The following is a 16,170-nucleotide window of genomic DNA, read 5'->3' on the forward strand; positions in this document are numbered from 1 at the left end:
ACGACATAAAATTATTCGTATAATATAACAATTATGGAAGCTGAAGCCGAAGGTACTCTTAGAGAATTATATTACAACCCGAAAACTGGTTTTGGAGGTGTACAAAAATTGTATGACGCAGCACGGGCCAGCGGACTCCACGTCACTAAGAAAGAGGTGAAGGACTGGTTAAAAACTCAGCTAACTTATAATCTACATAAACCGGTACCTCGTTCTCATGCTACGGGCGGCCGACGCGTTTTTGTAACATCGATAGACTCACAGTGGCAAGCAGACCTTGTGGAATTCCCTGCAGCATTCGCAAAAGAGAATCATAACATTCGATACATGCTAACAGTAATCGATGTACTCAGTAAATATGCCTGGGCTAGGCCAATACAGTCAAAAACGGCCGATGACACTCTGAAGGCACTACAAGATGTGATTAAGAAATCTGGGAGAAGACCCGACAAACTTCAGACAGATGAGGGGCGGGAATTTACTAATCAGAAAATGCAGGGGTGGCTCCAGGAGTCAGGCATTCATTGGTTTCACACCTACAGTGACAAAAAAGCTAGCGTCGTTGAACGTTTTAATCGGACCCTCAAGACGATGATGTGGAAATACTTTACATATAAACAGACACGTTCCTGGCTTTCTATTCTACCCCACCTTCTCGAGAATTACAATAACACCGTTCACGGAAGTATCAAAATGAAACCCAGGGACGTAACAGAGGAGAACGATTGGCAGGCATTTTATACACTATTCGGTCCTGAGTTGGCAGCCGGGGGAGCCAACCCTGAATTCAAGCCGGGAGAACGAGTCCGAATTACAAAATACAAGACCACTTTCAAGAAAGGATATTTACAAATTGGACAGAGGAGATTTTCGTGGTTTCAAAAGTTGTGTACGCAGCTGGCTTGGGAACACCACCAGTTTACAAATAAAAGATCTGAATGGAGAGGAAATACTCGGCACTTTCTATTCTGATGAACTTCAGAGCGCACCTTCAGAACGCGACGAGCTGTACAGAGTAGAACGAATTTTGAAGACGAAAAAATTAGAGGAAAGAAATATTATCTGATAAAATGGAAAGGTTATCCAGAAAGTTTCAATAGTTGGGAGCCGGAGGAAAATGTTATTAGAACTTCGTAAGTTCCTGTGCTGGTACTACGTAAGTACTTCGTAAGTTCCTGTCCATGGTACTTGTCAAGTACTACGTAAGTACTAACGTAAGTATTTACGAAAGTTATTCAATAAGTACCATGGAAAAAGTCTTAATTTCTTGAAAGCCGAAAGTGTCAGTTTACCACCCCACTTCCACCCCCCACCTGGCCAAGTATTTATCATGTACTGTCGTAAGTAATGTTCACTTACTGCATCTTTTTCGGCCGTATGTGGATGAGGTGGTACCCCCTCGGTTCCTGAACATATTAAGTTTGCAAGATCTTCAAAACGACTTCTCATGTTACCACAGTCCGTTCTTTCGAGTCCCCCTTTTTCAGCTTTATCTATAAGTTCTGGTTGAAGTATAATGTACACAACTGACATGAGCCATAGACAAGTAACTTCAAAGTCCCTTTCAGAACCGTAGGGTTTCATAATGTCAAGTGCTCGTAGGTCAAACGAAGCATTATAAGCACACACAGATTCACAAGCGTTAAGAAGTTTGTGTAGGTTCTTTAGTGAGACTCGAGGTTGTTCTAGTTGTTCTTGACCAGGTGGGAAGTACGCTTTTTCAAGTTCACCTTCGGAAAAACCGTCTATTAAAAATCCCTGGCTGCCGCCGCTCCATGCAATTCCAAAGTCAAAAGCTCGTGGATATTCTACTGGTCCGACTGTCTCGGTATCAATTGTTGGATTAAGTATATTCTTGAGAACGAGGGGGGTAAGAGCGTTCCGAATTACCAAACATGGAAGCCTATAGTCGTGGAAATTTCTAAGAAAGTCTGTTTGAACTTGTTGTGAATCTCTTCTAGTTCTTCTAAGGCGGCTATTTCGTACGACCTGGCTCGAGTCAACACATTCCGCCTGCAATAATCCCAAGGCATATCTTTGAATATGATAATGAAACTGGGTAAATGGTCAAATGCTCTAGAAACAATCTTTTTTTCTTCCGTTGCCACGCCCCGGATTCGAGAAAAAGTCAGATGTTGAATTATGGAAGAGTCACAAATAATGTAGTGTTCTGAAGGGGAGGCCCTCCTCCCAGCCTGACATTGTAAACTAAGCGTATGTTCTATAAACTGGTTCTGAAAATCGGCAATCGAAACGTGGGTGACACGCCCATTATAAAAGTCGGCAATGTTGCTGGAAAAACTAGTGTCAAATTCTGGTACGTGATACGGATCCAAATTTACTGCATCGTAACTCTTACCACTTCCAGTTGGTCCATTTATGAATATGTATGACATTTTAGGATACTATATCATAGAAAAAAATTTTTTTAAATTATTTTTATTAAGATATATACGATAAGACAATGACAATCCTTTCTATTTCAACTGCAATAAAAATACTTGAAACCGGAGAAAACATCAAAATTGATGATGGAGGCAAATTAGTATTTGGTGAATATGTAGATCCTTTCATATACGTAGACAGTGAGCTAGAAGTAGTTTTCAACATCGGACCTAAATATGGTTCTAAAGATCCAGCTACATGTGATGGGGTGTGTGTCCGTTGGCAACCGAGTCTTCAAAAGTTTACTGATTTAATATATTCCGTACCCTAGGTGAAAGTTTCGATGCATCTACTGCTAAAAGTTATGCTCTAAGCCTGGCCGCTCACTCCAAGAATACTACTGGATTTTACAATCCATCTAAAGTGTATCAGAAGCGAGGGAGCGGGGCGCAGCCAGTTGCGTATTTTAAATTTCAGTTTAAAAGAGGGAGAGGGAGAAATCACGATTTCGCTACATGTATTGATATGGTTCAAGAAATTGACTGCGGTTTTAAAACAGTGAGCCCGTTACTACCAGTCCGAGAAAATCCTGCTATTGTACCTCGTAATATCAGGAAAGGTAGTAAGATAGAATTCTTAGCATTTAAACCGCGCTTAAGTAAGCGTGCTCTTTCTTTCACTGTTGAGAGGTTATATTTTGTGCTGCGCCTAATAAACCAGAAATTCAAGATGCGGAAGAACTAGTCGACTTAGAAAGATTAGGCGAGATATATAAACAAATAAATGCTGACAAAAATATTATAGTGGATTTTGATGACCTATCATAGAATAATTATTTTTTCATTTTAAAAATTTTTAGGATAGTATATATCATAAAGATTATTATGGCCCGTCGATTACATACAGCATTCAAGGGAGCAGTTTTACGAAAGAATTTCCTGAAGTCAAGCGAGTCAAGGATATCGGGGAGCTGGTGGATATTGAAGGTATGGTCAAACGAACGAAAGATGTACTCTGTTTATACCGAAATGGAAGTCAAATTATCGATCCGAAAACTGGTAATACACAAATTCGTATATTGCCTGTTAATTAAAAGATACATACACAAAAGATGTAAGAGGATCGGGATTGGATGTGGGCAACAATTAATAGATCGCTACGATCGTATGCTTGATACAATTGAAAATGTTGAGGGTTCTGGTCTCGTTCTCGAGGAGATACTTAATTTTGAAGTAATTCTAGTAGAAGTTTTACTCGGGGCTGGGGCTGGCGCAGTCCAACTTCCCAGATGGTTAAAAAATAAGCATTGTGTTAGCGATCTGGTGCTACCTTCGGGCAGCGAGAACTGTTTTCAATACGCCATCGTAGCAAGTTTAAAGTTGGCCGACCCCGAGTTTCGTGAAAAGAAATGTGGTCAGGTAAGGAGAAAATGGAATACGTACGCCCCATTATGGCTGACTACTGTTGGGAAGGTATTCCCTTTCCTACGCCCGCCGATCTGACTGTATTCAGGCGCTTCGAGCAGCAAAATCCAGGGGTCAAACTTCAAGTATTTCAGATCTACGAAATGATCCCACTCCCCCGTCCGACATAACTGTGTTATATAGTGCCCATTCCGAAGGTGAAGCCGATAGGAATCAAATAGCAAATATCTTACTGATAGTTGGCGAAGACGGCGGCCGTTCTCACTTCGTACCAATTACTGCTGAAATCGCCTTCGTAATTCTCGTACTAATCGAAAGAATGAGCGCAGACGGAAGTGTATTTGTATGGTTTGTAAAAGAGGTTTTAAGTCAACAGAGAATTAGAAAAACATCAGGTATACTGTGGAACAGACACTGCCCAGCCAGATTTTCCTAAGGAAGTGTGTCAATTTGAAGGACATCGGAAGAAGGTTCCTTCTCCCTACGTCGTCTATGCAGATACTGAGGCAATTATTGAGAAGGGGACCGGTCGACACATTCCAATTTGTCTTTCGTATGTTATGGTGGAACGGGGGTGGGGGGGACCTTCGGAACGGGGCCCGGGCCGACCCACTGTTTATGGTAAAAGAACATTCACAGGTCTCTCCTGTGTTACAGACTTTCTAAAGGATATGAAAGAACGGGCCGAGTATTATTCGAAATCGTATTATTGGAAAATAATACCGATGAGGATCCTTCTAATTACCGGCGCGACGGATGTGATCCAGTCTGTATTGCATGTGGAGAGCCGGCAGGATACCGAGTAGTGAAGGAGGAGGCGACCTTCTATTGCGAAGGATGCCGGCCGTCGAGAACCATTCCTATCTACTTTCACAACCTCAGGGATACGATGGTTCTTTTATTTTGAAAGAATTACATGAAATCGTTACCGAAGGAGATGATGGGGTTCCGGACCAGAGCCTAAAATCATAGCTAAGACGAGCAATGGAGGAATTATGGGTCTCTCGAAAACATTTATTTTTCACGCCTCAATTGTTGTTGCCGGAGGGAAGAGGGAGATAAAGAGACGTTTCTTTTCTATAAAGTTTATGGACAGTGCTCAGTTGATGATGGGTCATTGGCGAAGTTGGCAAAAACTGTGCCGGAGGATGGGTGGACGGCGGCGCCACTTTCGTACCCGGACATTCAAAGGGCGAAAGGTTTCTTCCCCTACGAATATTTAGACTCGGTTGACAGATTAGAAGAGGGTGAGCTCCCGGAGAGGGGGGAATTTTATAGTGAATTGACGGAAGAGGGGATTTCAGAGTCCGATTACGAACATGCATTAAGAGTATGGGACGAAGTTGGATGTAAGACGATTCGTGATTATATGGAATTCTATTGCGAGACTGACGTTCTACTTCTTGCAAATATATTTGAAAATTTTCGTGACACATGTTTAAGGGCATATAAGTTAGATCCGGCCCACTATATGTCAGCGCCCGGCTTGACATGGGATGCTATGTTACTTTACACAGGTAATAAATTTAAACTCATTCAAGATACTGAGCAGATGACTTTCGTACAATGGGGAATTAGAGGTGTATCAGCCAGTGTAATATTCATTATTTACAGACAAATCATCCTGCTTACGGGAATTACGATCCAGAAAACCAGTGGCCGAAATAAAATATCTCGATGCAAACAATCTCTACGGCTGGGCAATGAGTCAGGCAATGCCTACGGGCGGACTTCATTGGATGACGATGGAAGAGTGGGAGGAATGGGCCGCCGGCGGAGCGGGGGGCCGAGCTGGCGGAGCGTGGGACCTGGCGCCACCTTTCCACCAAGTTTTCTAGAAGTAGACTTAGAATACCCCCCGAATTACATGAAGAACACAGCGATTTGCCATTAGCGCCGCATCACTATGAATTTCCGAGGCAGGGCGGTCGACTGATTACAAGTGTGATGGATAGAGAGAGATACGTCTTACACTACAAGTTGCTGGAATTCTATCTTCGGATGGGAATGAGATTGAAAAAGATTTATCGGGTGCTTGCTTTCGATGAGGCTCCATGTCTCGCGAAATATATTGACTTTAACACTAAAATGAGGACAAAGGGGAGGACAGATTTCGAAAAGAATTTCTATAAGCTGATGAATAATGCAATGTTTGGTAAGACAATAGAAGATGTTCGAAAGTACAGAGACTTTAAATTTGTTTCGGACTGGAACGGCACGGATAGTGGACGTAAAAAGATTCAGAAGTATAATCCAAAGATGAAACATATAACTTTCATAACTTCCGAAGAGGATGGTGATTCCTGCGACAGTGCCCTACTGGAACTGAAACGGATGAGCATAAATATGTAAAACCAGTTTCATTGGCGCCGCAGTACTGGAACTTTCTAAGCTGCTTATGTATGAGACGCATTACAATTACTTTCGGGCCCAGTTCCCTGGAATACGATTAGCCTACATGGATACTGATAGTTTTGTTTACAGTGTGCCGATCCCGGACCCCGACGTAACTTTCAATGATATAGCCGAGAAGATGTTGAAAAGAATGGTGAGAAGTCTATATATGATACTAGTGGGATGAGCTCCGCCCCAACTTTCCGAAGATTAATAAAAAAGTGATAGGTAAATTTAAAGATGAGTTGAATGGTGAACCTATTCTTGATTTTGTCGGCATACGCTCGAAAGTGTATGCTTTTCGAACTCCAACTTCGGAGACGAAAAAAAATAAAGGGGTGAAAGATGTTTGTGTTAGAAAACATTTGAACTTTGAAGATTATAAAGATCTGTTTGAAACTGGGAAGGAGCCCGAGCCGGCACAGTTTGTACAGTTTGTACGGAAAAGGCTGGAGAAATCCATAGTGAAAAGCGCAGTAAAATTATGATGGCGCCAAATGATATCAAACGTGTGCAGTTATACAATCCAGACACGGGCGAATGGCTGGCAGAAACATGGCCGATAGGACGGACGACGGGTCATGGTTTAAAATTGTAAAGACATTAATCTACTATTTTCAATAGAGACCAGGGCATCACTGATAACATAAATGTGGGCAAATATATTATCATTGTGAGCGTCATCGCCAACCCACGCGGTATCTTTCTTCAGGATCTCAAGTTGAATTCCGTCCTTTGTGTTCATTACTTTTAAACCATTTCCATGAAACTCAATATCTTTAAAACTACGCAGATCGATAAACAGACAGAATTTATTCTTCAAATAATCGGCCTCATCTATATCAATTTCACACCAATCTTTATCTTCAGCAAAATACCGTCGCACCTCTCGCCAAAATTGTCTTGGTATCATCTTCTGAGCGTACACTTTATTTGCAATGCCTTCGATTGATACAGACACAGATTCAATGGATGGGTTAAAGAAAAGTTCACTGTTCAGTTCTGTCTGATTCTGATTTTTAGTGAAGAGTATAGCGATACCTCTAATGCTACGTCGTGGTACATTTATATTTTCATTGATAACCGTGTCCGATTCTTTGAATGGGATTGTTCTAAAATAATGTATATGCTCGTAGAGAAAACTTTTCCCATTGTTGTAATAACCAGCAGTTGACCTCGCGAGATCGAGGTCAGAAATTGTCTCGTATTCCATTTGAATGTTTTTTAATTTATAATTGGTTGTAACAACCTGATTACTGACAAGTAATTGGGGGCGGGTGCCAACGTAATTTCCCATTCAATATGACTCCCTAACGCTTTTGGATATGCAACTCCATGACCTGTTATGAGGGGGTGAGTGAGACGAATAGCATATTTTGTTTTATATGTGTCGAAAAGTAACTTATCGCCCACGACGTTTTGATCTGCATCGGTCGAACCGCTTCTTAATTTTCTTAGATTTTCGTTCTGAATTCCGTACAGTGTCATGTTCGTTCTCTCCTTTTTATGTTTGAAGAGATCACGATAGCATTCAATAAAGTTATATTTACTCAAATCGGAAAGTGTCTGACCCTCAAATGTGAGTTTCATACGCTCCACCAAATTTTTTGCAACATTTTGTACTACTCGGTTATATTCATCTCCCATTACTTCGAGATCAAAAACCAGGTCGAAAGTATCTGGAACTAAGAGTACTCCGCTTTCTAACTTCGGACATCGTATGATAAGTGTCTGGCCTGGATCTGCCTCACTTGGATTATGAGCAATCACGTGATGAGTTCTTTCTGACTTTGTTCCATTCGGTATTCGGTTGGTGAAAGTCGGTGATAATGTTCTATCGTACCCCATTTTTCGTGTAATGTATATAGTAGAGAAAAAAAAGAAAATAAATCACATCTTTACGTAAATATTTCCGTCTGCCTGAAAGATAAATCGATTGCCTGTGTCGCGAATCAATCGAAGAACCCAATATTCTTGGAGATGATGAGCCTCTTGGTCATCCTCAGTATCCTGGAATACAGCTATGAATTCTAGTCGCTTAAAGAAGTTAGTCTTTTGACATTCCTTCACGAAAGCTAAAATGTTATGATATAGATTATCATCTTTGAGTCGGACACCTGGATTTGCTCGAAGGATATGTCGATTTACTCGTCGGAGTTTGCACCATTCCAATTCGACGGAGAAACCAAACAGGTCTTTATTTTTAGAAAGAAACTTTGCAATATTCTTTTCACCAAACATGCTGATTCCGTAGGGGTGTCATATATTAATACATAATTTTATTATAATGACTAATGTTAATCCAGTTAAAAATATCCATAGCTGTTCTCCAACAAATCCGACCACCGATCCTGCTGTTTTTAATAGAAAACTGACGAGGGAACCGATTAAACCTGGTATTGCAGCAGCACTTTTTGCGGCCAAGGTTTTAACCATTCGCCAAATTGCTTTACAATTTCTTTCGCTTTTGTATATACTTTGGGCGGACCTGAACCAGACCCGCCAGTTCCTGCTCCTGCTCCCCCTCCTCCTCCTCCTACTTTAGTCACAGCCAGGGCAATTGTTGATATTGTCATTCCAAGGGCAGTCAGTATTGCAGCGATTGTAATACCATTTCGTTTAAATAACTCTGTCAGCTTCAGCCTGAGTGACAATTCTGGATCGGAAATTACATCACGAAGAGACCTAGTCGTAGCCAGACTTTCACGTGCCTCACTGATCTTACCATGTTCGTATTCAATTCGATTGTCAACTTTAGCTTCGCTTGTTATGAGTTCAGCTAGTAGTTTCTTGGCTTTTTCTTTTCCTTGGGTGCTCGTTTCAGGATCCTCTAACTGTTTTTCAGCTTCTCTTTTCTCTAGCCTTATTTTAACTTTTTCGTTGTTAAGCTCACCAAGATGCATATTCGCAATCCTTAATTCATCATTAATAGCTTTATATTCTGGATTTAGATTGTTCCATTGTTCGATTTTATTTTCAAAAGCTTGTATTTTATCTGCATTACCAGAAGCATCTTGCCGTAACTCTGTCAGTTTATCTTTGTATACACCCATGTCTTCTGGCGTCATCTTCTCAGCTGGTATTTTATCATTTTCCACATCTTTAGAATGCAATGCACGTCCCACAAATTCGGGCTCACTATATTTATATACTTTCCTTACAAATTCGGATCCTCCTTCTTTTCTTTTTACTGTCTCGAGTGATCTAAATCCACGTCCTGAAAGTTTTGATATCATGAGTTCTTTATAATACAGCTTTCCATACCTAATCTTTGCATTCAAAATTAATTCGTTTCGTGCTGCTTCATCAGTAATATTATTCTCGTTTAAGAATTGTTCAGCCATTTGTATTTCAATTGTTACTTTCTGTCTAGTCGTAGGATCTACCTGCGGGCTCTTCGCGCTTGAGACGGCCTGGGAAGAATCGGCTTCTGCAAAGGTATCATCATCATAGGAAAAAGTTGTTTCAGCAGTAGCATCATCATCGTCATTTACATTTGCATCATCTAAACCCTGGAGTGGTATATCTTCTCCTCCTTCTGCCATATTGTCTTTCTATATTACTACAATTATTTTTTATCCCCCCTTACATATACAGTAAAAAAATGCACATCTCAGTTGTTGAAAGCGTTGAACAATTGGCTGATTATATCGAAAGAACAAGTGCTGCATATCGACGAAGTTATAAATTAATGGGTCGAATTGATATGGCTCTTAATATTACTAAAGGAATTCTTGTAAGCTCTGCTGTAATAGCGGCAATTCCAACAGTTCCGGTACTGTTAGCTTTAACTCCTATACCAGGTGTTATTATTGATGTGATACAAGGGAAAACTGGTGTAGCAAAGAGACGAGAGAAATATAAACATTATTATGTTCAATATAAACAGCTGCTTACACAAATACAAGAAAAAGGTGCAACAACAGAGGCTCCGGGGTCAGAACTTATTCAGGACATATTTCATCAGGCGCTAGAAATTCAAAAACAAGAAGGATTTAGTCCGCCGCTGGAGCGATATCTACGATATTATGGATTGAATGGATATGAAAGTTAGGTTCAGAAAAAATTCCACAGAAAATTTTTCTGAAAACTGTAGAATGACAGACATTGAACATGACATCACAAGTTGCTAAGCAACTGAAGCCCGGTATTGCGAAAGCGGTATTGCGAAATTCCCTACTGGAAAGTTCCTGCCTGAAAACGTTCCGATAGGGGTATTGCGCAACAGTGTTCCGGTAGGGGAAAATCTCGTTCCGACGACTCCAAACATAGTGAAAAGGGACCAGCCAGCAGATAAAATTCACATCCATAAACGAGAATCAGCTCCGATACGGGTCTTTGTAAGAGCTCCTGTACGGCTCCGGTACGGCTCAGTCAGAATCTATCTAACAAATGAGAGAGAGAATAGAATGTCGTTCTGTTTTGCTCAGTGGGGGTGAGTCATAGCTACTGTATTGCGCAAGTTCCATTTGGAATGTGAATGACTCAGCAGGGAATTCCCCGCTTAGTTCAGGACAATGCACTGTTGCGCGTGCGTGAGTTCGTATATAGGTCAGGGTCACACTTTAGTTACATGGATGGTTAAATTTTCCTTCGCTTCATGTAGATAAATGAATAAAATGGGGTGTAAAATTCTTACTTCATCCCAGTTGCCCACGTTTACTTTACTACTGGCAACGATCATTGCCTAGTTGGTAGCCGATTAAAGTATCGGGTTTTCACAACTGATGTCATTGTTCTCTCATTAATATGCAAAATAAATTTGTCCGCATTTTTAGCTTGCGCTTTTGAAAATTGCGCATGCAGTTATGATGGAAATACATCTTAGAAGGCGAATGCTAGTGTAATAATGAAGAGTAAAAGACATATTCAAGACTCGGAGTATAAGCTGCAAAAAACAGCCATGCATGCAATCCGCATTCAGCAGCAGTGTCCGATGTGTCGTACGGGTGCAACTATATATTTAGTAACAAACCTGTAACCGTGAAAAGTGCTATTACTCTGACGGCCTCCGATGAAAAACTTTACAAGGTGTTGATCCATTTCTGGTGGCAGCAAACTAAAGTTTCACTACTTCAATGCATTCGATAGCCTGCAAAAAAGTCACGAACTGCTTCACTGTCTCGTTTTTGGCCGTGACTGTGTTTTTCCCCGCGTTGCTTTGCTATTGCAATTTCTTCACCACTGACATTCACGTGACGTTTCTCCGTTGCCGACATTTTGCGTTTTCTGTCCGATCGTCAAAAGTGACAGCAGACTACAAGTTTTCCCGCTCGCACGCAAACCAATAGAAATTCTAGTATCGACCGTATTTTGTTTTACACGTGTATTTAATAGCCTGAATATCCCCATGCTTCATTACACTAACGTTTCAGGAATTTAAAAATCAATCTGAACAGCTGATTTTGTTTGTTACTTTGAAAGTAGTCCGGGCCCTGTCATGTGGAACAACGTCGTTATATACCAATGACATCATACCATAGGAATGACTTGGTCTTAGGATACGATACTATTATGATCGGATACGATGCGATCTGATGTGGTATGATAATATATGAGATCGTATCCGTATCGTATCGTATCGTATCGTATCGTATCGTATCGTATCATATAGTATCATACATTACATTACATCATATAACGCCAATATCATAACATGTTTAGTTCGGTTTTAACCATGATTTATGTTGCAGATAAGGAAGAAGGCTGTTACAGAAATCCAACCGACTTTGAATGTCGCAACAGTTGGTGTATCGAGAGATGGATGCGGTGTGACGGCACGTACCATTGCCCAGATAAAACAGACGAAATCGCTTGTAGTAAGAATTGTTCTCATATTTGCATGTATAAACGAAGAGAAAGATACACGTTGAATTAATCACCTGTAGTCACTCATGTGTATTATAGCCCAAACATGGGACTCTGTGCGGGCAAATGGTCTCCTACCGCAGAGGGTACATAGTCCCTTGTTTGGACTATGTTTTTATTACATGCATCTCTTACATAGTTTTGACTCCAAATTTGTTGGTTTACATAAAAATGGCAACCATGTATTTCCATATTAGACGAAAATATATTCAAAAAGTAGAACGACTTTCATCATCGAACAGTGTATTGAGATATTTAAATCGCTGTTATGCGGCTTATCGATATAATAATTTTGTAAACGCGGTATTTCCTATGTTGAACATGGAATTTTATAATTTTTAAATCCAGAAGTTGTCAAGCTGAAAATAGTTCCGGTTCACTTTCAGTCCAATGATGACTAAGCGGCCTGCAACGTCATCGACAAATTACCACTGAATCCCATGGAGCGCATGACGTTCGGATGAAGCATGTGATAATACTACAAAGCTTGTTAAATATTTCTGTAAGATCACTGATTGACCTATACCCATCCGTTCAGGACATGGGAGCTTGTTCACCCATAATCAAAAGACAGGTAGTGCTTGAGGACAGGCATAAAATGTTCTGTTTTCACCAGACGAAATGGCCATGAGTTCTGCGCCTAAAGGGTAATAGCGTCATCAAAGGTCATTTAAAGTCCTTTGTCTGAGATCGATTTAATCAGGTATATGTGCGTGACATGGAAAGGTCGCCTGAACCTATGGAACAGTGAAAATGCCAACTAGTGAAAGCGGAAAAAAAGAAAAAGAAAGAAAAAAGACCTTTAGTAGGATTACTTCTACTTCAATGGTTTTTAGTGGCTTGTCATGTCATGATGATGTCAAATTGTAATTCCACGTAGTCGGTATTGCTAGTGGTTTTCCAGCAATTTATTGACTCCAAAAGATCTTCAGTGCATCATTAGGCATTTAACACTGAAGGACGCAAATTTGTGAGTAGAGAGTGAATTGTCAGTTTAACTCAAACAATCCTGTTTTGTCCATAGATGCGATGTAAGGACATTATTCCGTGAAATTTTTAGTGAACTGCCGTCCAGAAAACTTTGATGTCTTGCGAAAATCCCTCCTTTCAACTTAGCAGCAAATAAGAATATGAGTAAAATATCGACTGAGTCAATAACATTTTGCCAGCTCAGCAATGGCGAACGTGAGGGTTCAGGAAATCTTTATCATCACCTCAGGGGTTATCCGTTTTATCTTGTGTATGTGTGGATTTTGCCAGTCCACCTCCGGCCATACAGAACAAACCCTGCAGAGTGGATCAAAAAGTAGAGTAAAATCGACAATAATATGAGACGTCGTGCTGTTTTTAAACGTAATCGTGTTGCGCAGTCACTAAATTGCCCAGTCACTTCAACGACGTATTTCCGCTTTTAAAGAAGAGTAATGACGGCCACGACATTTTACGCGACATGACTGTGGAGCGCCCTCATCTGTCTATGGTCATATCAACCAGCTGAGCTGTAGTACATGTCTTAGGATGTGTAGTAAGAGAATTGTTGAAAGTTTCACTGTGGTAAGCTTCGACAAAAGTTTAAGTTTTTCACTTTCGAGGCGCGTATTTGGTGTTAAATGACTCTCCTCTTAGGAGTCTTCTCTAATTCGTCTATATTTGATCAGACACAGTCTACAGGTTAGATGTGAGGAACCTGGGCGATTGCCCTCGATATTTCACAGTATTTAACAGTATTTTCATCGTTTCCCATTCAACTTGTATTTTCAGGCGCACTTTCGTCGGGCACTTACACTGTCGTGTTTTCCAGTTTTGGTCTCACCGCACTGCTGATATGGACCGTCGCCATGATACTCATATGGCGCCGCTCAAAACGGAGAAAGAGGCAATTTCACGAAAACAGTAGTCGAGACAACAGACGACGAAATGCCTCAGAAAGGTAGGGAAGGTAAATCCAATTTCGCTGTCTCTCCCAAACCTTTCCCACAAACAGATTTGTTAAGGTTGCATGCGTCTCGAAGTCTTATTTTCAGGGGGAAAAAGAAATTTCATTTTCATATTCAGCGACCCCATAGGCTTGATTTAAGGGTACGAATATTTGCTTAAAAGGTGTCAGCGAAAGTTGAGTCAGATGTAAGGCTTTGGGCACGTTTTCAATCTTTTTTCTGTCACCAATATAAGTTTGTTTCAGTCGTCTACCTATAGAGGGGTGAGGTCAGCAAACGTTCAGTTGTCGAAAGCTGTACACCAAACGATATCCGCGCACACCTTTAAGTCTGATTTTGAATCAGATAGCGGAGCTATTGCCAACTGTCGATGCCACTTTGTTTCATTCATTGGTGTTACCGTGTGGTGTTTTTGCAACGTCTAAACACGTTATATTGTTTTCTTCGTTGTCAGAACTAGTGTGGAGGCATCCTTCATTTTGATATAGCCAAAAAATTGTTCTCGTTTCAGTAATAAGCGCATTACTTCGGTCATCACTTTTTTGCACCTCATCAAAGCATGCTGCAAGAATTCGCGTATTGCTAAATGCATGCTTTGCCAATATGGTAGACCTTCCTCATGTGTTTCCCTTAACGCATCATGTCTGCCACTTTTTCCAAGAACTATTTTCTCCAACACCGTGTCCTTCCATCCTGGCTACAGCTGGTTGGTTATGCTTTTTGGGTTTTGCTGGTGTTGACAAATACTTGGCAAAACCTCTACCACCATTTATTTTCTAATGTTCCTCGCACTCAGATCTGATTTCAGTTGGACCAGCACCAGGCCGGATGTTTCGTCACAAGAAGCAGAGGAATGTCCTTGTTCCTGTCTGCTCGCCCGTGACCTTGAAGTTGGCGACGGATACAGTCAGCCCAGGCGATCACTGACAGTGCCCAAGACGGAACAGGGGAGGCTGCTACGGGAGGGTTCCAGAAAATCAAATGCCGAGAGATTTGCCATGGGCCGACGACAAACGATACCAGGGGCGGCGTCTTGTGAGGATGATTTCGTTGGCGACGTGCTCGAAATCTGCGGTTGACGTTCGCTGAAGCTGAAGGGAAACTTATACTTCGCAAAAATTGGCAACAGGAAGTGAATTTAACGGAAAACAATATTGGAATATTTTAGACAGAGGATGCATGCGTGCACTGAAGACACATGACGCATGTGCAGATGATGAACAGTATAACCATGGAATAGTGGGACGATGGTGTCACTGGAATACACCTAGAACAACAGACATCATTAAAAACTGTAAATAAATGTTGCTGGAGAAAACACCAAAACATCACCAGGTTTTTTTAACGGTGGCGTTTTCAAAAGAAAGTACGCCGCGACATATCGATTGACAAAAATGTCTACGACAGAGTATTTCACAATCAACAGAAATTTGTAAAATATGTGGATTCTGTTGAACGGTAGAATGTTCCGCTTTAGGGACAAATATAAATAATTTATACATATTGAATTTTAAAAAGATCAACAAAAAACATATTATTGAAATAAAGAGTCATATTTTGAAGCCGTGTGTCATTATTCGTCTTAAATCAATGAAGTTGAATATATGTAGCTCATCAAGGTTACTTTCTGACTGATGATAATAATCTCCAGACAAATGTTGAGTTGCGAACATTCTTGTAACGTGATGTGTGTATACCGACATGCAGACAGACGCACACACACACACACACACACACACATATATATATATATATATATATATGTGTCTGTCTGTCTGTCTATATATACAATGTTTATATAGACAGACATACATACACACATATATGTATGTCTGTCTGTCTATATATATATATGTGTGTGTGTGTGTGTGTGTCTGTCTGTCTGTCTGTCTGTCTGTCTGTGTCTTTGTCTATGTGTTTATACGTGAACTTTCCGCCGGCGACATCGTCTATTTTTGTACAACTATTCACACTAGCATTAGAACAAAAGGGAAAATAACATGCTCACCCTGAAGAAGCTGAAATAAAGATTTGTTGCTCATGCTCACGTGGGTCGATTTAGATGAGCTGCGTCAACTATAGTTGGCGCTCCTTAAAAGGAATATTTTGAACGGACGATGCGCAACGAATAGCAGACGTGTGTACGGCAAAACGTGCTTAAA

The 16,170-nt window shown here is 40.7% G+C and overlaps 1 protein-coding gene across 2 annotated transcripts in view; it reads left to right on the forward strand.

Moving 5' to 3' along the window:
• LOC139147601 (suppressor of tumorigenicity 14 protein homolog) overlaps positions 1-15,570 on the forward strand; it is a 55,987-nt gene extending 40,417 nt beyond the window's left edge. Inside the window, exons 6-8 of one of the 2 annotated variants that reach the window (XM_070718751.1) lie at positions 11,897-12,022; positions 13,833-14,010; positions 14,805-15,570. In XM_070718751.1, coding sequence (XP_070574852.1) covers positions 11,897-12,022; positions 13,833-14,005 — 299 coding nt within the window. In that variant the 3' untranslated portion in view covers positions 14,006-14,010; positions 14,805-15,570. The remainder of the gene's footprint in view (positions 1-11,896; positions 12,023-13,832; positions 14,011-14,804) is intronic. The other variant, XM_070718750.1, reaches the window with a different exon arrangement.
• The last annotated feature ends 600 nt before the right edge of the window (positions 15,571-16,170 follow it).

The sequence above is a fragment of the Ptychodera flava genome, chromosome 13, assembly GCF_041260155.1.
Source record: "Ptychodera flava strain L36383 chromosome 13, AS_Pfla_20210202, whole genome shotgun sequence".
Lineage (NCBI taxonomy): Eukaryota > Metazoa > Hemichordata > Enteropneusta > Ptychoderidae > Ptychodera > Ptychodera flava.